At 48.1% G+C, this 22,001-nt stretch overlaps 4 protein-coding genes across 4 annotated transcripts; 2 read left to right on the top strand and 2 right to left on the bottom strand.

Annotated features, from left to right (window-relative positions):
* Nucleotides 1-774: 774 nt before the first annotated feature.
* FIESC28_11455 (uncharacterized protein) lies at nucleotides 775-2,697 on the bottom strand (the record flags this gene model as incomplete). The annotated part of the gene is made up of 8 exons (XM_031165578.1): nucleotides 775-965; nucleotides 1,017-1,382; nucleotides 1,436-1,530; nucleotides 1,627-1,642; nucleotides 1,714-2,169; nucleotides 2,221-2,285; nucleotides 2,345-2,593; nucleotides 2,651-2,697. The coding sequence occupies 8 exons, from the start codon at nucleotides 2,695-2,697 to the stop codon at nucleotides 775-777; spliced, it is 1,485 nt and encodes a 494-aa protein (XP_031010348.1).
* Nucleotides 2,698-4,476: 1,779 nt separating this feature from the next.
* FIESC28_11454 (uncharacterized protein) lies at nucleotides 4,477-6,819 on the bottom strand (the record flags this gene model as incomplete). The annotated part of the gene is made up of 1 exon (XM_031165577.1): nucleotides 4,477-6,819. The coding sequence occupies one exon, from the start codon at nucleotides 6,817-6,819 to the stop codon at nucleotides 4,477-4,479; it is 2,343 nt and encodes a 780-aa protein (XP_031010347.1).
* A 1,073-nt stretch (nucleotides 6,820-7,892) lies between these two features.
* On the top strand, nucleotides 7,893-10,458 carry FIESC28_11453 (uncharacterized protein; the record flags this gene model as incomplete). The annotated part of the gene is made up of 6 exons (XM_031165576.1): nucleotides 7,893-8,229; nucleotides 8,283-8,526; nucleotides 8,576-8,648; nucleotides 8,702-9,010; nucleotides 9,057-9,398; nucleotides 9,451-10,458. The coding sequence occupies 6 exons, from the start codon at nucleotides 7,893-7,895 to the stop codon at nucleotides 10,456-10,458; spliced, it is 2,313 nt and encodes a 770-aa protein (XP_031010346.1).
* Nucleotides 10,459-16,883: 6,425 nt separating this feature from the next.
* On the top strand, nucleotides 16,884-21,569 carry FIESC28_11452 (uncharacterized protein; the record flags this gene model as incomplete). The annotated part of the gene is made up of 2 exons (XM_031165575.1): nucleotides 16,884-21,062; nucleotides 21,114-21,569. 2 exons carry the CDS (start codon nucleotides 16,884-16,886, stop codon nucleotides 21,567-21,569), a joined length of 4,635 nt encoding a protein of 1,544 aa, XP_031010345.1.
* Between the last annotated feature and the right edge of the window lie 432 nt (nucleotides 21,570-22,001).

The following is a 22,001-nucleotide window of genomic DNA, read 5'->3' as shown; positions in this document are numbered from 1 at the left end:
AACACATACAAATCGTACCAGAAAGGAAGAAGACCGGTATACCATAAGTCTTTTTACCTTATTTTCGGACTACTTGCTATACAATGTTCTTTATCTATTGAACATGCCCTCAAGCGCCTTTTGCACTTTGCTATCCATTTACCGTTTAAATAAACAACACACAACTGCACTGACTGGTCACTATGGGTGATGGATGATAAACCGAGCGAGACTGATTGTTTAAAGTGCAAAAAAAGAAACTCCGGTACAGGGAATCGAACCCTGGGCTCCGCGGTACTGATCTCTCAGTTATGAGAGCGCGAAATGTTAGCCACTACACCATACCGGATGGATTTTAGGCTGTTTGATGATGGAGGGGCCTGCAATTGGCATTATTGTACTCTATCTCGAGCTAGTAGACCGGAAGGCCGGTAAATTGTTGAAGAAGCATTCCTGTATTGAGAGCCATGTTCCCTAGGTTGTCTGCGATTGTTGAAGAATTCGAAGATATCGTCAGCCATACCGGATTGAGTAGCTAGTTGTTAAAACGCCAGCCAAACTGCGCTCCATAAGGGGATGTCTTTGTGACTTGCATGTAAGGGACAGCACCTATCTTCAGTAGCTAGCATACTTGACTTTAGAAAACCCACGCACGCTCTTCCTGAACCTGCACTGAAACTACGAAAATGATCGTAAATAACATCTTGGCATGAGATCCGTACATTGTCACCTTTCAAACACATAAGCAAGAAGTTCACAGTAAAAATGAAAGAAACTGTATCTTGCATACGAAAACTACAGTTTTGAGTCGGGCTTTTCATCGTGCGAATTTGTCACAGCAACAACGCCGCCATCCTTCTCAAGATCCCCTGGTAGATTTCCTAGAGCTCGATCTCCAAACATAAGGTCGATCTCTTCAAGAGACAGACCCTTTGTCTCTCGGAAGGCGAAGATGAGAGTAGGAAGAGTAATGACAATGTTGAACGCTATTCCATATAAATTAGCTGAACCTGAAAGAGTTGCAGGCGTCTACTTACCAACGAATAGAAAGTAAAATTTCCAGCCTAATTCTTTGAGTGCCAAAGGACTGACTTGGTTCCAAAAGGTCGAGACGAGCCAGTTTCCGATGCCTGTGGCAAAAGCACATCCTTTACCTCGTATCTGATAAGGCATGATTTCGGCCATGTACGTCCAACTAACGGGACCGAAGGATAGTGAGAAGATGACAGTGACGCAGAATAAGAAAGCAACGCCAGCGATACTAAGGCCGTGGTGCTTGCCGTCGACATTTTGGCTGTTGACAACGCTCTCTAGGATTAAAGCGATGGTGATGGCGATGATACCATAAATAAGAGGCCTCTTTCGGCCAATTCTATCCGAGATCAAGGTGATGAAGACCAAGTCTGAGCAGTGTTATTAGTGTATTGCTGTGCGAGATAAAGGGCTTGTGACTTACTCGCGAGGGGGCCAGTGCAGTTGTAAATCCCTGCCACGAGCAGACTCGTCTTACCAGTAATGCCAAGGCTCTCATACATGATGGTTTGGTAGTATCTTGTATCATGTTAGTGAGATTCGAAGCTTTCATCCGGGAGACTTTATGTTTATGCTAAGAGCGGAGCTGAAGGAATCTGGGGAGGAGTTGCTTACCCGATTACATTAATTCCTACAAGCAATGTTAGCATGTCCTTGTCGAACAAATCTGTGATGAGTAGAATCGTCTACCGGGAAACTTACCAGTAAACTGAGTAAACACCTGTACCAGAGTTCCAAGCATAAGTCGCTTTCGCCACTGTGGTACCTTGAACATAATCAGCCAGCCTGGTGCAGTGGCAGCCTTCTCGGCGTCTATAGTAAGCTTGATCTCATTGAACTCAGACTTGATCCAGTCTTCATTTGAGCCGTCGAAGTGCAACTTCCGTAGTGTCCTCAACCCATCGTCCAATTGGTCGGTCGCAATGAGATGGCGAGGAGTTTCGGGAAGCCAGAGCATACCCAGGCATAACAGCGCGGAAGGAAATGCTTGGAATGCAAGAGGGAATCGCCATTGGAAGGATGAAGTATCAGGCATGTGATGGCTGCCGTATCCAACCCAAGTAGAGACAATGAAGCCGACCCCGATCATTTGTTGGGCGAGTCCAACGATGAGGCCTCGGTTCTTAGGAGAGGCGCATTCGCTTTGATATACTGGGACTTCAATGGTTGTCAGTCATGGAGTTGATAGGACAGCATAGAGAAACTCACCACTCATAGAGAGTAGACCAACGGCAAAGCCAGCAATGATCCGTCCGATTAGCATCATAGCAAGGCTAAGTAATGTGTTAGTCAACAATAAGCGAGAGAGTTCAGTAACCTAAAAGACACATACTGGTAAGAGGCAGCTTGGAGAACACCACCAATCGTGCAAATAAATGCACCAATGCCAATAGTCTTCCTTCGACCAAATTTATCCATAATCACTCCACCAAACAAGGCTCCGAATACCGCACCCCCACTGAATGTAGAGTTAATGGCCCCTATGATGGAAGAAGTGGATGTTGTGTCGAAGTAGTTTTGGAAGTGCTTCGAGGCGATGACATCTGTCATAACACCAGAGTCGTAGCCGAATAGAAAGGAGCTGAATTCGAACAATGCTTGTCAGTATCACTATTGAAGTTTTAGTGGTGATACGCACCCTATGGCTGCGAAGCAAGCCAGGCCAATGCTGTAGGCTTTCCCCATTGTGACACCTTTCAAATACCTCTTAGGGCTGTATGATATCTGTGTTTCGTTACGTCGAGTGAGGAGCTTCAAACTTGGAACCGAGGTGGATAAAGTACCCAGAAGTGATAGGCGGCGGCCCTCGAGTTTATTTGTACGATCTTCTTCCCCAGAGTCATTGCTCCATTCTCGATACCCCTGGAGATGGTTCTATGTTAATCACTGTAGCCTCCATGGTCCCACCTATCTAAATCTACTCACCCAGGGGGTCTAGGGAATGTCTCGATAGTCGTATCACTAGACAATGGAGTGCCCTTATCACCACGCAAGTGTTGGCTTCCGTTAGGTTCGAAGTACTACACATGATCGTCGAGGATTTATAAATGGGTCATCTTGGTGGCATACAGCAAGATGACATGACGGGAAGACGTAACACGGCATGCCAAGGCCGATCATGACAGTCATCGGCTTCTTAAACAAGGCTCCTTCGAGGCGATTCCGGGTCGGCACCGAGCGGTCGGAGAAATAAAACGCCAACTATCACTCGCCAGTGCCGGCTAAATGCCAAAGGTAGCGAGATCAGTAGAAGAAACCGCGTATAGCATTGTGAAGACTGAACTACAGTTGTGGTCTGACCAGTCATCGGGGCATACCTTGTGCCGTCCAGGAACTCAGTAGAGGCAGTACAGTAACTTGGCATATGGCCCTTGATCTGACCTTTTCAATTCGGCTAAATATGAATTCGCATGTTTAGAATAGGTAAGTGAAGTAAAGTAAAGGTACCTTTGATCACTCTCGCTTTCACTTACAGCCGGGCCAATCACGTCTCTGATTGTAACTCTATAGGCCGACTTTCGGGTTACCCGAGCTCAGATCATCAATACATAGGTACATTTCATGAAGTTTGACTACGATTGTTAGGACAGAAGAAGACCGCAAGATGTTTTAGGTAGGAGCCCGAGTTGATACTTGTCATAGCTACACGAGTATATGCAGATGCTGCTCTTTAGATTGTGTGTCTGGGCTACATCGTGGCAATGCTAGATCAAAATGACACACTGCAAGGATATACCGAATACCACCATAATCATTTTTCATTTTTATATCTTAATCTGGAGCCATATTTGTACAAACTTACTATCGGGGAGGCATAAAAACTGAATCTGGGATGTTGTAGAAGTTCTCGTTGGCAAGCAGAGAATCAATCAAGTGCTGAATTTGACACAGTTTATGATACTTGGATTTATGACATTTTCACAACAGACTGCAGGTCTCAGACCATGACGGAACTTGACCAATCATATCGCATTGGAGCGTCTGAAAATTTCCTCTTTGGGCAACCCCCAATGCCCCCAAATCGAGACCCTGAAGTTCCATGACAGTATAGTCTCCATTAGTGGGGAGAGCATATGTGTCGCATGTCAGGCCAGGTACTTGACGGTTCAAAGGATTATTGTCGAGCTATGAATGAGACTCTTGGACTAAATACGTTAGATAGAAGGAGGGCCCGAAGACAGGGCGTAACTGATCTAGTGCTGACCGTTGGCGCTGACATCCATGTCGCAACTCAGAAGTAGCTCCAGCTCCAATGGCTTTACCAAACATCAACGGATACCTGCCAATATCCGCAGCTTCGGGCAATTAGATGCCGAGATCGACAGCTGACGATCTACTCGGGACAATTTTGGTAGCTACGTCTAGGTTTTGAGTCTCGATCTGACGAAGCACCACATGTAGAGAGCATTGTCTAGCTGTTCGCGTTGACAGTTCTATTCACTATCCTGTCTTCTTCACATAGCATCACAGGGACTCAATATATACAAGGGCATCTCCCTCCAAGTCACGTCCGTTCTCCGCAACCTTGGAATCGCCCTTTAGTTGATTAGTACCCTGCAGCTTACCGTCATCACCAACAACAAGTTCAGCAACGGTATTTCCCTCGCCATCCACCACTGTGGTTTTGGAGCCAGGCCGAGTTTGGTACAGAGCAACCTCAACATTGTTGGCAAAATCGTAGGCAGCACCGACCTCCTTACGGCTACCGAGGACAAGAACCGTGTTCTCACGGACGTAAAGGGGCAGAGTACCAAAAGCGTGTTTCTCTCTAAACCAGCCAGGACCCGACTTGACTTCGTTGGTAAAGTAACATGTCCACTTGCCCTTGGGTAGGTAGAACTCGACTTCGCCAGACTCTTCGTAGATGGGAGCTGCCAGGAGCTGAGATCCGACCATGAACTGGCGATCGAGGAACCACGAGGTAGGGTCGTCGGGGAACTCAAGGGCAACAGCCCGCAGGGACATGGGAATTCCATCTTCAATAGACTCTATCGCCTGAGAGAAGATGTACGGCATCAGACGAGTCTTGAGCGCCGTCCATTTGGCCAGGGTCTTTGAACATCCTTCCTCAGTAGTATCGTCGTCGTCAACAATCCAGGGCACCCGATACGAGTTACTTCCGTGAAGACGACTGTGGCTGCACAAGAGACCCATGGCGACCCACCGCTTGTAGATCCATGGCGGAGGGCTACCTTCAAAGCCACCAATATCACAACTCCAAAAGGTGAAACCACTCAAACCCATGGACAAACCGCCGCGGACAGACTCAGCGAGTGCTTCTGGCGTGGACTCACAGTCACCACCCCAGACAAGAGGGAATCTTTGTACTCCCGCGCAGGCAGCACGGGCGTAAAGAACGGCTTCGTCGTTACCATATCGTTTCTGAAGAGCTTCATAGACGAGTTTGTTGTATGCGAATGCATAGTAATTGTGCATTTTGTGAGGATCGATCGTGGGGTCGTGCCATTGGACACCAAGAGTGGGAATACGCTCGCCAAAGTCGGTCTTGAGGGCATCAACACCCTTATCGAAGAGGCTGTTAAGGCACTCGACATACCAAGCACAAGCCTCAGGATTTGTCACGTCCAAAAGACCCATACCGGCCTGCCACAAGTCCCACTGCCAGATATCGCCGTTCTTACGCTTAAGAAGATAGCCCTTTTCAGCGGCATGCTTAAAGGCAACACCAGCTTGGCCGATGTAGGGGTTGATCCAGACGCAGACCTTTTTGCAGAGGCCTTTCTCTTTGAGACGCGAGATCTGACCTTTGGGATCAGGAAAACGCTCAGAGTCAAAGATGAAGTCTGTCCACCGGAAAGCCTTCATCCAAAAGCAGTCGTAGTGGAAGACGTCGACAGGCGAGCCGCGAGCCTTCATGCCTTCCAGAAAGGAGTTGACGGTGGCTTCATCGTAGTTGGTGGTGAAGCTGGTAGTCAACCAAAGACCAAAACTCCAGCTAGGAACCTTGTTGGCCTTTCCAGTGAGGACAGTGTACTTGTTGAGAACGTCTTTGGGCCCGTCGCCGTAGATGATGTACATCTTGAGACGTTGGCCCTCGATAGTTGTTTGCACACGACAACATCGCTCGCTACCAATCTCGAGGTCGACTTTGCCAGGGTAATCGATGAACACACCATATCCGCGGTTGCTCATCCAGAAAGAAACGTTCTTGTAGGCCTGATCACTCGAGGTGCCACCGTCTGCATTCCAAAGAACAACATTTTGGCCAACCTTATTCCAGGCACCGAATCGTTCACCCAGACCATGAACAGACTCGCCAACAGACAAAGTTGTTTGCATAAACATATAGTGCTTGAAATCGTCCATGTTTCCAGTCTGGATTTGCGATGTAGGAGCAGGGGAGTAGGCAAAGCCAGTACTGCGGTTGCCGAGATTCGTCAGGTGCTTCTTGCCATCAGAGCTGTGGAACTTGATGTCGAAGTTGTGCTGATCGGGGTGAATAGTAGCAGACAAGGATCCAGACTGGAGTGTGGTTCCCTTGTCAGTCTTTAGAATCTTCCCCTCGACCTTTGGTTGGCCAGCAGGAAAGAGATCAAAGTTGGGACCTGTCCGTTGAGCACCAGCCCAGTGTGTGCTCTCAATCGAAATGATGCCGTCCATCTCGGCCTTGATATCAAGAGTAAGAGTAGGTTGGTTGAGGCCATCTCCACGAGTCCGAATGTGCTTTGTCGGACATAGCAAGCTCAATGCCTGTTGGTCTTGGTTGGGGGTGATTTCGTAGACATCTTCGGCATATTCAGTTCGGAAGTCTTGGGCAGGTAGCCACATGCCATCGCGAAGGTGCATCTTTGGTGTTGATGTAAGCCAATTCTATGGCCTAGACTATCTGCGTTGTAGATATGAGGAAGAAGAAAAGCTCAAGGAAGTAGTAGGTCCCTAGGGGTCTTTGAATGGGAGATTCTGATTTCTCTGTCTGTCCTTGTCAGTCCATATTGCGGGAATCCTACGATAACATTCATCCGTCGATTACTGGGTCCATCCCGTGTTTTCCCCTCCTTGACCCCACCATCTTGTCATGATAGTAAGTGACGACAATACACATGATGTTGAGATGAGACGAGACGGGATGAGACTGACTATCAAGGGTCCCCTGCGGGATTGATCGACTGGTGGATAAATCAGCGGGCACTAGAAGCACCCCCGGCTAAATACAGGGAGTGAACATGCGGGGTTTACAGGCTAGAGCCACTGTAATCCAGTAAGTGTCCGACTGTGGAAGCTAACGGCTGCTCGGCCATTAGAAAATCTCGGGTTGACTTATACCGACGTCTATGGAACTTACTCACATTGGATACTGTAGTCTACTGTATTGTACTGCACTGTAAGTACTTTGTAGAACTCGAGGGATCTGGTCTACATGACACATGTTCCATGACCAGAACCTCTGCCTTGCATCTGTGCTAGGATATTCGGCTCGTCTTTCCATCTGATCCTGATATACCGCCCCAATGGTTGACCTCACACCTTTTGAACTTGCTCTCATGTCAACTTAAAAACAAAGTCCACGAATCCAAGTCCTTTGCCCATCTCCTTCTTCTCTTCTTCTGCCCCGCATTCTTCCAGGGTCCCCAGAAGCCCGCCATGTCATGATCTGCTGTGCTTCGGTCGTAACGTCCGTAAAGGCCTTCCATTACATGACCTAATTCGAATCAAGTCAGTAGCCAAACTCATATGCAGTGCAGCTGACGAGTATCGTGAATCTATACTATGATGTACGAGAAGAGGGGGTTATCCATGCTCCAGGCTCCGCGGTTAATTGTAAAGGGACAAGGATTCTCTAGTGTATAAATTCATGTAGATCCCAAGCGCCCTTGTCTATAGCTCTCGAGTAGCCTCTTTCTCATCTTCAATATTCCAGAATGAAGCTTTCTGGATACCTTTGTGCGGTAGCACTGGCCACGGCAGGCCAGGCTGCTAAGGATAAACCTGTTTACAAGGACTCCAAAGCTTCTGTCGACGATAGAGTCTCGGATCTCCTCAAGCGCATGACGATTGAGGAGAAGACTGCTCAGTTGATCCAGGGTGACATGACCAACTATCTCAATCTTACTACAGAGGCTGTCAATAGAACCGGCTTGGAATGGAACTTCAAATACCGTGCCAATTCCATCTGGACTGGCCTGTACGCCAACATGACCACCATCAAGAAGGCTGCCAAGTTGGGACAGGACTATCTCATGGAAGAGACTGAGCTCGGTGAGTCACAATGCCTTGTTGAGACTTTCACTTCATGAACTGACAGATGTGAGGTATTCCCGCCTTTGTTCAGAGTGAAGGTCTCCACGGAGTTTTGATCCTCAACGGAACCATCTTCAACTCACCCATCGGCATGGGATGTTCATTCAACCCTGAGCTCATCGAGAAGATGGCCGACGTTATTGCTACGGAATCTCGAGCTCTTGGTATAAACCAGCTCTTCTCTCCACAAGTCGATCTCGCCCGAGAGCTGCGATTTGGACGAGTCGAAGAATGCTTCAGCGAGGATTCTTATCTGTATGACTTTTACTCATGACCGGCGATGATATATGCTAACTTACTACAGTGCGGGAGAGATGGGTTACAGATACGTCAAGGGCCTTCAAGCTGGAGGAGTGTCGGCTATGGTGAAGCACTACGTAAGCCACATCTAACATCCATCGCCAGTCCAAACAAGTAACTGACAATGAAGGCTGCATTTGCGACACCTGAACAAGGTATCAACACCGCCCCTGTTCACGGCGGTGAGCGACAATTGCGGTCTCTCTATCTCCCCCCTTTTAAGCGAGCCATCATCGACGGCGGAGCGACCTCCATTATGTCCTCTTACAATTCCTACGACGGTGTTCCTGTCGTTTCAGACTCTCATCTCCTCACTGATATCCTTCGAGACGAATGGGATTATAAGTACTATGTCATATCCGATGCCGGCGGTACTGCTCGCCTTGCTCAGGCCTTCAATGTCTGCCCTCTCGAGGATGACGAGTGCATTACTCTCGAGGTCGGTTTCCCCACAAAGGACCAAGTCAAATACTAATGAAGCACAGGCTCTCCCTGCTGGTAACGATGCCGAGATGGGCGGTGGCTACTGGAGTTTCGAGATCATCCCTGAGCTTGTCAAAGCCGGTAAGCTAGACAACAAGGTTGTCGACACAGCAGTGTCTCGTGTTCTTCGTGCCAAGTTTGAGATGGGTCTTTTCGAGAAACCCTTCACTGGTGTTGCTGACGATAAGATCTGGGACTATGTCAACACCAAGGCTCACAAAAAGGTCGCTCGTCAGCTTGATGCTGAGAGCATTGTTCTTCTTGAGAACCACGAGGACGTTCTTCCATTGAAGAAAGACGCCAATGTTGCCGTCATTGGACCGATGGCTCATGGCTATGTCAACGTATGTGATATTCTCATCCTCTGGAATTAAACAAAACACTGACGCTGAATAGTACGGTGACTATGTCATTGGTACTGCTATGACCAGAGGTGTCACCCCCTATGATGGTATCAAAGCTGCCAGCAAGGGCAACGTTACCTTCACTCAAGGCTGTGAGCGTTGGTCCTCGGACGAATCTGGTTTCGAGGATGCTATCGCTGCCGCTGAGGCTGCCGACATCGCTGTTGTTGTCGTCGGAACTTGGACTCGCGACCAGAACGAACTCTGGGCTGGTCTCAACGCCACCACTGGTGAGCATATCGATGCTAGCAACCTGAATCTCATCGGGGCCATGCCCAAGCTCGTCAAGGCAATTATTGATAGTGGAAAGCCCACCGTTGTCGTCTACAGCTCCGGCAAACCCATCACTGAACCGTGGATCTCCAAAGAGGCTGCTGCTCTTGTTCAGCAGTTCTACCAATCTCAAGAGGGAGGTCATGCTCTCGCTGACATCCTCTACGGCAACGTCAACCCCTCAGGCAAGCTTTCCGTTAGCTTTCCCTACGACGTTGGCACTACCCCAATCTACTATGATTACCTCAACTCTGCACGTGCCTATCCCAATCCTGGCAAGATTTACGAGAACGGCACTCTTGAGTTCGGCAACAACTATATCCTCGAGAACCCTGAGGCTCTCTACACGTTCGGCTATGGTCTTTCATACAGCAAGTTTGACTTCTCCAAGATCTCCGTTTCTAAGAAGAACGTAACGGCCTCCGACACAGTCACTGTTTCCGTCGACGTTAGCAATAAGTCCAAGCGTGACGGGTCTGAGGTTGTCCAGCTTTACGTTAAAGACATGATCGCCTCGGTCGACGTTCCTCGGTACCAACTCAAGGGTTTCAAGAAGGTCGCTGTCAAGGCAGGTAAGACCGAGACTGTTAAGATCGATCTTAAAGTTGAGGATTGGGGCCTATGGAACCGCAAGATGAAATATGTTGTTGAGCCTGGTGACTTTACAGTCTTTGTTGGCAACTCGAGCGAGAGCTTTAAGGGGAACGTGACAGTCACTGTCTCGTAGATCTACGAGGAAAGAATATAGTGATGAGTGAAGAAACTCGGTATACTCCAACTAGTCCAGTGACACTATGTACGAAGTTTTTACAAGTCATTCCAAGATGACTTGTACTTGCACGATTGGCCAGGTATCTGTTCATGTCAGACTACCTGGTTGCCAATTGCAAGTCTAAATAGCATCTACTGTCCGGTATGGTGTAGTGGCTAACATTTCGCGCTCTCATAACCTGAGAGGTTAAGTTCCGCGGAGCCCAGGGTTCGATTCCCTGTACCGGAGTTTCTCTTTTGCAGTTTTAGTCACCAGCATCAACAACTAACTGTAAAACGTTTCTTTCTTTGTCTTTGCTTTTTGCCTGGTTTATCTGTCGGTTGCTGATGGACAGGCAATAAGGCAAGTGACTTCCTGCAGGTAAGTAAGGTATTACAAACCTAGTGCAGGGAGAACTAAGAAGCATCTCGTATATAGTAGGGGGTGGGTGGTAAGGCACGTAAGTCATTGAATAGTAACGTCTTCGGGTGAAAACAAAGTAAGATACTGCAACTTGCGCAGCTCTTATAGAGGAACGACCCGAGGACTCCTACCTATTGTTAAGTGCTGTTGAATATGGAAGGTGTGTTCATTTAGCTATGTTGTGGTACAAGAGAGAGCTGCGTTGACATAGTACTACTAAGTCTACATATTTGCAAGTCCTGCAGTTAGTTTACTTTGATATCATACAAGATTCCCTGCTAACTGTGCCTCTGTTTTGTAGCCTCCTGTCTAGAGCATGCCATGCTTCGATATCACTATCACTCGTACAAGAAATCATCTTTACTATTCATTGCTTTTCATCAAATCATTGCATTCAACCCAGCTATGGCTTTCAGTACAGATCGCATGAGCTATATCTTGCCATTTCAGAGAAACAAACAAGAAGAATATGTTGGCTGAGTGTTAGACAGAACCTAGGTCTATTGAGTTTACGGTATATCTTTTAAGAAAATTGAAAACACACGCCACTATTCTCACTAAACGCTCACGAACGGACATGACCTCTAGGTTTTCATCAATGTTGTTTCCTTTCGTTCGATGCAACATAGCCAGCAAGGACTCCCCGTCAGACGGTTGAACAACTCAGCAGTATTTGCTTCGGCGGACATGCCCGGACTGAAGCCCAGCAACGATATTGAGTATCTCCGCACTACCACTTAATAAGCTATCACACCGCTTAGTAGGATCTTCAGCTGAACCAAATATTGACGATCTTCCCGGATATCCTCGATGAAACTACCTGTTTCAAGTACCGTAGATCGACCAATTGGGTTTAAGATGGTCTAATTGTCCAGTGAGCGTTCAATACGACACAACTCAACTAGACCATGCACGACATAGAAAGCTAGGAACAGCCATGCTTATAGTACCCATTGTTGGTAGAGTCTGTCCGTTCTAGACTTTCATTTGCCGCTTTCGTCAGCCCTGGACCCTTGGAGCATCCGCGGGTAAGATGTTGTCATATATCACGATTGCTATCTTTTTAAAGATGGGGGGATCTGTGCAGTCGCGTGGCCAGTCTCGGGCCATTCGAAATGTCAAGGCGTCGAGGGGCCTGTGTCTGGGTAGGATATATCCATGGCTGGGGCTTTGTTAACTCGTTGCTAATTGAGATTATGTTGCTCTCCCGAGATAAGCAGGGTTAACCTTGCTTGGCAGAGCATGGCAGCGAGTCAGCCAGCTCGACCCTAGTATTCTTTGACAGAAAGCAGAACATGGCTGGCTTAGGAAGTTGAAGGGTAACAGTGATTTGACTGTAGAGGGCAAAGTGTCCGAGTCTTGCTCCCAGCATTTTTATTCTGAAAGAGTAGAAACTGGTATTTCAACATCGCGCATTCTATCATCTGACACAACCATATGCTACCCAATCCATTTTGAGCAACGAGTTAAGCCTGCGTATGCTTTTGATGACTTAGACGATGGTAAGTAGACATTGCCGAGCCGGCAACGGGGCCTGTGCCATGTTCCAGATATAGAGTCTCGACTTACTCGACGGTGTAAGTAAAGTTGAACCAATAGAGGCGGGTGGCCTAGACACTTGAATGCCCGCAAACAAAACTAATGCCCAATTCTAAAAGGAAAGCCCAATAAATATCGAATGGTATCATGTTCTAGGGATGCATTGTTTAACACACTGTATGCCAAGTGCTGAGACAAGATGGTAGATAAGACATGATACGAAGATTGTTCAATCGTTAACTAGACACACGGACACTGAAAGGAAAACATTCGGGGTCATTGTAGTGTTGAAAGGTTAAGCAACCTTCAGCAAAAGTTACTTACTATCCGTACACATCACCGAATTTGTTTACATACAGTAGTACGGACACGGATACAGTCATTTCAGACATCGGAAATAAGCAGGTTGCCATCCATGGATATACGGATAAGATAGATACTGCCATAGTACAGTACTGCCATTCAAGGTTGTGAAAAGTCTATCGTTGCAACAAACGCCTCAGAGACTTCCCACACTGTTTGTTTGCCTTGGCGCCGAGGATGGCAGTTTGTACGATGTCACATTAAAGGGAGAAACTAGAGCCGGTGTTCCTGGAGCTACAGGTATTCGACGATTTCTTTGGATCTGACAATTCAAGTGACTTGGTGTAAGTGCACGCAGCTGGTCATTGTCTATTCTTAGTAAACTCAATTGCTAGTTCCAGTTCAAACTCGTCGTGGTGCATATAACCAGATATATAGGTAGTCGATACATATTCATTCATGTTCAGGTTCACCATTATTAGCAAATGCTATACAATGTCCGTTTCGATACTGTAATATTAATCATCGGATGCCTGCTCCCTCCGGAGGACCTCCGGTGATTCGAAGCGGAGATGTTAGGCTTGGCGCTGGTCTGCAAGGTGCATACGGCCTAAAATAATACATACGTATGTATCCGTATTTGCCTATGGTTTAGTAATTACCTACGACAAGACAGAAATTTCTTAATAAACAAGCGGTAATACGGATGTCAAAAAACGTCCGATGTCAGCATCAAAACCCAGGGACCAGTCATCATCATGGTCCACATGTATGTACTGTACTGTAAAAAGATTTTTTCGCTCTTCAGCGCCTCTGGCAGCCTAGACGGGTATAACGGTAAATAATACCTCTTTCTATTGGAAGACGAAGTTTTCTAATGATGAAACAACTCCGAGGAACAGGGAATAATGCTTGCCAAGGCATTCTCTGTAGATTCGCCTTTTCCCATCCAAATTCAGGAACCGTTTCTGTGCGTCTATATCAGTCCAGTACTCTGTGCCTACTGTCCTGTAATTCAGCCCAGGCATACCTCCTGGGTACCTAGCCGCAGGGTGTCAAAAGAATTGACTGTTAAAAGCATAAGAGACGAAATAACTTGTTCACCTTTATCCCAAATTAGACCATCACTTAGGCTACTTTATTTCTGTAGCCTAACTTGAAGGACATTTCTTAAGTACCTAGTTAGTTATCCGCCACATGTGGCTGGGTACAACAAAGATCTGCATCATCAGTCGATGATCATTATGGTCCCAAATCGTTTCATGACGATGATTTGCCAAGACGTCCACTCGTCTCCTCCAAGCCGGAGAAGAACCACCGGCCTCGAATGATGTCACAGCTATATGTGGCGCACCCACAGTGTTGGAAGAATATGGTTCTTACAGCAATACTGTACCGAGCCTCATCCATCATGGTCTGTGGGTAAGAGACTAAATACGTACTGGACGTACTTCAAATCACACACTGGGGCGGTGCATTTTATGCCGAACTCTGTTGTCATCGCATTTGCATGCAGCACAGCACATGAATAGTACAGTGAGTCCTCTTGAATCTGCCTACTCCATTGCGGGTGTAACAGAATGGTCTCGACAGTGAGATCAACAAGTGGCTCAGGGACTTTGCCTCTCTCACCTCATGACACCTTAGTCCGGCAGGGACGGGTAGGGGTCAGCGAGGTGCCCTGGACCTAGCCCCATGGAGGACAGGATAACCCCCGCTCTCCGCTGTAGCTGACAAAAGAGGATAGACGATCCGCGCGTACTGGAAGCGGCAAGGTGCTCAAATGTTTCTTACACTATATCTGCTTGTTTAAAGAACGCAGGCGGACTGTTGTGCTACCCACCTACCAGCATCAAATCAAGATAAGAGGGGTCCAGCTACTTGTTGGAGCCAGATTCTTCAAGCTAACAAGGCACTTGTGGACTTGCTGGTTGGCTTGGAGAGCTCCAAGGGACTCTACAGACCAAGTGGGGAGTAGGCATCTTGATCGCCGATTCACAGCGTCGTCAAGCGGTCTGGCCTATCGGTAATTCTAGTTCCTGAGACTGACACTGGGATGCCATCGTGCAATTGAGAAAAGTCATCGCGACGGTACTGTCAAGCCACGAGCTGATCCGCACGCTGTTGGCCGGTATATATGTCAGCCAATCATATTAGAATCGTCAGTCAGGTCAAAGCCTTCGATTCCCATCAGTATTAAGAACCGGTCACATCACAAAGTAGTTGAAGCAACAGTGAGTTACGGCATGGTGTCGCTCAGCCTTAGCGCGCGGGTTTCATACTAGAATGTTAGATTAGCCCATGATCGCAATTATGGGTCTCGATCCAGAAGATACGTACAGGTCTCATTTGGTGAGCTGTGCATTTGTCTCATCAAAAAAAGATGTTTTTTACACGACATGTCGATCTCGCTTGGTATGTTTGAAAGGCCTCATACTACAAAAAGAGCAGAATTGCGGCTCGGGTCGAAAAGACCATTTGTCAGGCCAGACTGGGACAGTGATCTCGTTCAAAGATGGTGATAGGTCGAGGTAGCCTAGTTCTAAGACGAAAATTAGTTGGGAATGGCAGAACCGTTGTTTGACAGAGAGCTTGGTTCCTTCTCGACACCGTAGGGGTTTTGCACAACAGCGTAATTAATGGGAAGCGTTAACGCTGTGTAAGATTCGGGTTAATTGTTGTGCCCTATTATGGTGATGGCCCCAAGCCTGTGGAGGGTTGTTTCGTGTGTTGACTGATTCCTCGGTCAGGGTCGTGGGGTCATCGAAACCACCAAAATTCCACCACGAGACCCCTTTGCTTGCCGACATGGAGTAATCCACAATGCCGGAACACACAAGACTATGGCGCAAGCACTTGGAAGACAATAGAAGAAAATTTAAGGCGTTCTTGGTTCAACAGCCCATTTCTCCAGAGTATTCTGGACCGAAGACTCTCGGCTCGTTCGTTGTAAGGCAAGTGGACACTGTACTCCAGGGCAAAGAGACCAGGGAGGGGCATAGTAAGGCAAGGTAGAGTAGCAGGATAGAATGAGATGGGATTTTCAAGGGATAAGGATGGGATTTTGAGCGGTCTTGGCAGTGTAATCCGGTCTTCTGCTCATTGAGAGGGGAGAAAATGGATGGGATCGACAGAGCTAGCAAGGCGACAGACGAGCCATTGGTAGGGAAGTCCTTGCCTTCAGGCTCCTGCCCATTTCCACTTGACCCTCCCTCTTGCCCTCGTAGCGTAGCCCCAGGCCACCTACTCTTGCCTCTCTCCAACCTGACTGCAGCGTGCAGGCGGCAGGGATTAGGTGGGATTGAGACCTGGCCTGGGGGCTAGCACCTAAAACCATACCGTACTGTAGGGCCACACTGTACATTGCCACCTCCACACAACCAACCTACAACACCTTACTCCTACAGTTCAACATCCCGTCCCCTCAGCCAAAAGCTGCTACCAGCTGGTACAGTAAATTATTTGTCGCCCTGTTCTGGCTCTGCCCTACTTTGCCCTTCCCTACAGTATTCTTGCTCGATAATCCTCGAACCTAGAGCGGTATTACGTATCAATCGCAAATCAAGTCGCCTGGCCAGTCAAAGCCTTCGTCACTCTTTCCGCATCGGATACCCGTCTTCACAACCCCTTCGCCATTCATCGCTGTCTATTCGAATTGTGATAGCTTCTGTTTCTCACTACCTATTGTTTGGCCTTCACCCAAGTCCGGCCCCCTGTTGATCTAGCATTGGGGTCTCGTCGCTTTAACATTTGGACCCTGCTTTTATCTTCTATCGACTCGACCTACAGACCAGACTACATTGCGTTGTAGCCCACGCCACTGCATCTGTCAAAAGTCAAGCCCTCGCCGACGACCACGACTATTACGACCACGACAGCCCAATATTTTCTTTTCTTCTTCATTGTGTTTCCTTATTCTACCTTGGCTGCCTCCAAACCCTTTGATTTCGCGGGACATTCTGCTGGCACCCTTCACTAGGATCGTACAGGCTATCACGGGGATGCGCGACGCTACTTTATAGGATCGTCCTCACCTCCCGCTCGAGTATCCTCCCCCCACCCTCCTCAACCTCCGGGCTCTCATCCTTTCAACTTCGGCTTCGCAACTATCAGGTTAGCGACAGGACACTACCATCATGGATGCGTCGCACGACGAAGAGAGCCAGGGCACCAGTCAACCTGAGCAAAAGAACCATCAAGAACAGCAACACGACCCTTCGGCTACCTCTCCGCCCTCAGAGTCTTATCCTCCTCCACCACCTCAGTCTTCGACAGCATCTTCGACGACCATTCGGCCCAGTGGCCCGGAGAGTTTTCCAGAACTTCGTACGAACACCTGTAATAACGCAACGCCTACACGAACGACTAGAGCCGCTTCATCTGCTGCTCCCAGCGAACATAATAGTGTTTCCAACTCGGAGCCACCGTTTTCACCTTGGAGTGTCAGTTCAGATAAGCAACTGGGCTATCACTCCGCCGCTTCAGATGTCTCCGGGGACCGAGTTTTTCCTATACGATCAGTCATCAGCGTCGACCCCAACTCCAGTAAGATAACCAGTGACGACTACTTCCACGCCTTGCCTGAGCGCGATGGTCGGAGCATTCCCATTCAGGTCCCGGGCGCGCCTCGAGCTGACACGGGACCAGATCTGAGACGTTCAGACACAGTTCCAGCAAATTACCATTCACGAGCCCACAACGAGCGTATCGACGCCATAATGCGAAGAAAAAACACTATGAGCGGCCCCATGTCGAGCATTCAGCTCGATGCAAACCGCCATGGAAGCAGTACAGTGCCTTTACAACTTGATATATCGATGTCAGACAACGAAGGCGAAGAAGATGTAGATGGAGACGCAGCAACAGAAACAGAGGAATCGGGGGCAATGGGTCATAACTCATCGAACCTTGCACCGGGCGGACATGATGCCGATGTTTCTTCCGCTGGGAACTCCAGTGCTGATGTTCCGCTTGTCACTTCCCGTTTCACGCACGTTGTGACTGATGACGGTCATGCGGTCATTACTGGTCGTGACGGTGTCCTACAGCGTTGTGAGGACGAACCGATTCATACCCCTGGCGCCGTTCAAACTTTCGGTGTTCTCGTTGCTCTTCGCGAAGAAAACGATGGTTGTTTTGTCGCCCGATACGTCAGCGAGAATTCTGATCGGATGTTGGGCTATACACCTAAACAATTATTTCAGCTCACGAATTTCCTTGACATCCTGACAGAAGAGCAACAGGATAATCTTCTTGACCACATCGATTTTATTCGCGACGAAGATGCAGATCCCGCCGTTAATGGTCCTGAGGTTTTTAGCCTATCAATTCGACCCCCTAAACGCAAGAGCACAAAGCTTTGGTGTGCAATTCATATAAACCCAGCACATCCTGATTTAATCCTCTGCGAGTTTGAGCTGGACGATGACGTTGAATATCCATTACGGCCAGTGGATGAGATGACGCCCGACACTCCCCACGACACATTGCAATCAAACCCAACTTTGGAGGAGATCGAAGACAGCACAGAGGTTCTTAGTAAGCCTTTGAGGATATTGAGAAGCGCGAGAAAGAGGCGGGGCGAACAAGGCGCTATGCAAGTCTTTGACATTATGTCTCAAGTCCAGGAACAGCTTTCATCTGCTCCAAACCTCGAGGCTTTTCTCAAGATTCTAGTTGGCATAATCAAAGAATTGACTGGCTTCCACCGAGTCATGATTTATCAGTTTGACTCGTCATTCAACGGAAAGGTTGTGACGGAGCTTGTTGATACATCCATGACGAGAGATTTATACAAGGGTCTTCACTTTCCAGCATCAGATATTCCACGACAAGCCCGCGATCTCTACAAGCTCAACAAAGTACGGCTACTTTACGACCGCGATCAAGATACCTCCAGAATCGTTTGCCGAACAAAAGAAGACCTTGACGTCCCATTGGACATGAGCCACTCGTATCTGCGAGCTATGTCGCCGATTCATATCAAATACTTGAAGAATATGGCTGTGAGGTCCTCAATGTCGATTTCAATCAATGCTTTCAACGAGTTATGGGGCCTTATTTCTTGTCACTCATACGGAAATCATGGAATGCGAGTATCGTTTCCTATTCGAAAAATGTGTCGTCTAGTGGGAGACACAGCATCCAGAAATATCGAGAGGTTGTCTTACGCTTCGAGACTACAAGCTCGCAAGTTGATCAACACCGCACCTACTGACAAGAATCCTTCTGGGTACATCATTGCGTCTTCGGAGGATCTATTAAAACTGTTCGATGCCGATTTTGGTTTGCTATCAATCAAGGGTGAGACCAAAATCATGGGACCTATCGAACAAAGTCAAGAAGCGCTTGCAATGTTAGAGTATCTCAGAATGCGTCAACTCACTTCTGTTGTGGCATCACAGGATGTTAGAGAAGATTTCCCTGATCTTCGATATCCACCTGGTTTTCAAGTTGTCGCTGGACTACTCTACGTCCCACTGAGCGTTGGCGGTAGTGACTTCATTGTTTTCTTCCGGAAGGGCCAAATTAAGGAAGTGAAGTGGGCCGGCAATCCTTATGAAAAGTTTGTTCGTGAGGGTACCGCCGGCTACCTCGAGCCAAGGAAGAGTTTCAAGACATGGCACGAAACTGTCGTTGGAAAATGCCGAGAATGGAATGAGGAACAGGTAGAGACAGCTGCTGTCCTCTGCCTTGTTTACGGCAAGTTCATCGAAGTTTGGAGACAAAAGGAGAAGGCTTTACAGAACAGCAAACTGACCCGACTGTTACTTGCTAATTCTGCGCATGAGGTTCGAACCCCTCTGAATGCCATCATCAACTACCTCGAGATCGCCTTGGAAGGTAGTCTCGATCAAGAAACTCGCGATAACTTGGCCAGGTCTCATTCTGCATCTAAATCTCTGATTTATGTCATAAATGATCTACTGGATTTGACCAAGACAGAGGAAGGGCAGAATTTGGTCAAGGACGAAGTGTTTGATCTTGCCAGCTGTATTAGAGAGGCAACCGGCCCCTTCTTGAACGATGCGAAACGAAAAGGAATCCATTACACTGTTGTCCAACATCCTGGATTGCCTCAGTTCGTACACGGCGATGAACGACGGATTCGACAAGCACTTTCTAATGTCACAGCAAATGCGGTCGCGCATACGCATAAAGGTCATGTCAAGGTGGACGTTTTCGTGTCCGAGGTCAAAGATCGGCAGGCCGTTGTTGACTTTGTTATCGAAGACTCTGGTATCGGCATGAGTGCAGGTCAACTTGACACTCTATTCCGCGATCTCGAGCAGGTCAGCACCGAGGAAGCGCCTATGTCAAGCTCACTAGACGAGATGCCTCGTGAAATGCGTACTCTAGGACTTGGCCTTGCCGTTGTTGCTCGCATTGTTCGAAACATGGACGGACAGCTTCGGCTGAAATCCGAAGTCGGGCAAGGCTCGAGATTTGTGGTCCAGCTTCCGTTCACTCTATCAGATGAAACACATGTATCTCAGCCCGAGGATGCTCCGGCAGAGCCAGGAAATCAATCCACGAATAGTGACAGCACTACCAACACCGCTCCTGATGCTTTGAGGGCTGCGCCAGAAGGAGAGATCACGCTTGTTGATAGAGCTAGCACTATGGCATCTACTGGGGAGACTGCCGATGTTTCTATCAAAGGAAGTGGGGCAAGCCAGCGAAGCAGGAGTAGCCATGCAAGCCACGCTAGCCGCGGTAGCCGCGAGAGCCATCAGAGCGATGCTGATCGCTTAATTGATGCAATCCAAACGCCCCTGTCTCTAAATGAACGGGAAGGCACCGAATTTCCTCTTCAGGGAAGTGGAGGTTCAATATCAGGATCCTTGCGCCCTCAGTCTCGCGGAGCTATGAGTGTTGGTGGCCGATCTGCTAGTCCGTCCACTAAGCAGCCTCAAAGTCCTGTCTCAACGAAGCCTCATAGCGAGCCGGGCAGTACCGATGTCGTGGATTCAAAAACCCCAATCCGAGCAATCAAAATGCCGGATGATTATACTGATGTACCTCAGAAACCACAACCTAGTGAGCAATCTGGCATTCTCTTTGAGATGAAGAGCAGTGATCACCCTGTAGCCAAGGCTGGCACAGAGAGTGTCACCAGTGGAGGCACCCAGATGACTGAGCAGCCGCATCTCGAGGTTCTCGTGGCTGAAGACGACCCAATCAACATGAAGATCTTGAGGAAGCGCCTGGAAAGAGTAGGACATGGCGTTCATCATACCGTCAACGGCGAGGACTGCGCTGCAGCTTATCGTGAGAGGTCGAATGACTTTGATGTTGTCCTAATGGACATGCAGGTGAGTTAGCCGAGTTTCAATTGACTGTACCTGGTCACTAACTTGAACTAGATGCCTATCGTTGACGGCCTCACGAGTACAAAAATGATCAGGTCAATGGAGGCATCTGCAGATCATCACGGCCACTCGAGCTTGGCTGGCACCAACCATCGCATCCCCATCTTTGCTGTCTCGGCCTCACTCGTTGAGCGGGAAAAGCAGACTTACATTGATGCCGGTTTCGATGGATGGATCCTCAAGCCAATCGACTTCAAGCGTCTCAACACTCTCCTGGCTGGTATTTCTGATGAAGAGGTCCGCAACTCTTGCCTCTACGAACCTGGACAATGGGAACGTGGAGGTTGGTTCCTTCCAAGATCTAGAGTGGGCGGCTCAGAAGCCAGTGACGAGGTTACTCCAAGGGCTGAGCATGATGCAAAGGACAAAGACATCGGCGAAACAGCTCTCGCTTCTGAAGACGCGAAGGAAGTGGATGGTGCTGATGACATCAAGGCCAGTGACGCCTAGGATATTCGCCTAGGTTTTTGACGAAAAACAGTTTAACACCTTCAGCCTCACAACATCTGGGCGCGATCATAAGCCATGGTGTGTAATGCGTTGCACCGATGTGGTATGATGGTGGTGTCTTATCGAGTCAACGAGTAATCATTCCAGTACTCCCACCCTTCGATACCCGAGTCATCTGTAACCACCTCACATAATTCCCGTCAATTTTGTTTGATTTTCTTCCTTTTCTTTTGCTTAAACGGTTTTAGCCCATGGAATACACGCGCTGTACACGATAGATATGATGGGAATGGAAACTGGTTGCCATGGCGTTCGGAGCTTTCAGGAGACGAAGCGCATTCCATGATGCCGCTGTAAGACCTAAGCGTTCAATGGCTGAGTCCCTACTGCTATACTTCTTTGTTCTTTTTTTTTTCTTCTTCTTCTTTTTTT

This window comes from Fusarium coffeatum, assembly GCF_003316985.1.
Source record: "Fusarium coffeatum strain FIESC_28 chromosome Unknown BRIP53273_contig_411, whole genome shotgun sequence".
NCBI lineage: Eukaryota > Fungi > Ascomycota > Sordariomycetes > Hypocreales > Nectriaceae > Fusarium > Fusarium coffeatum.
Note: the sequence above shows the minus strand (reverse complement) of the source record. Positions and strands in the feature narration are given on the sequence as shown.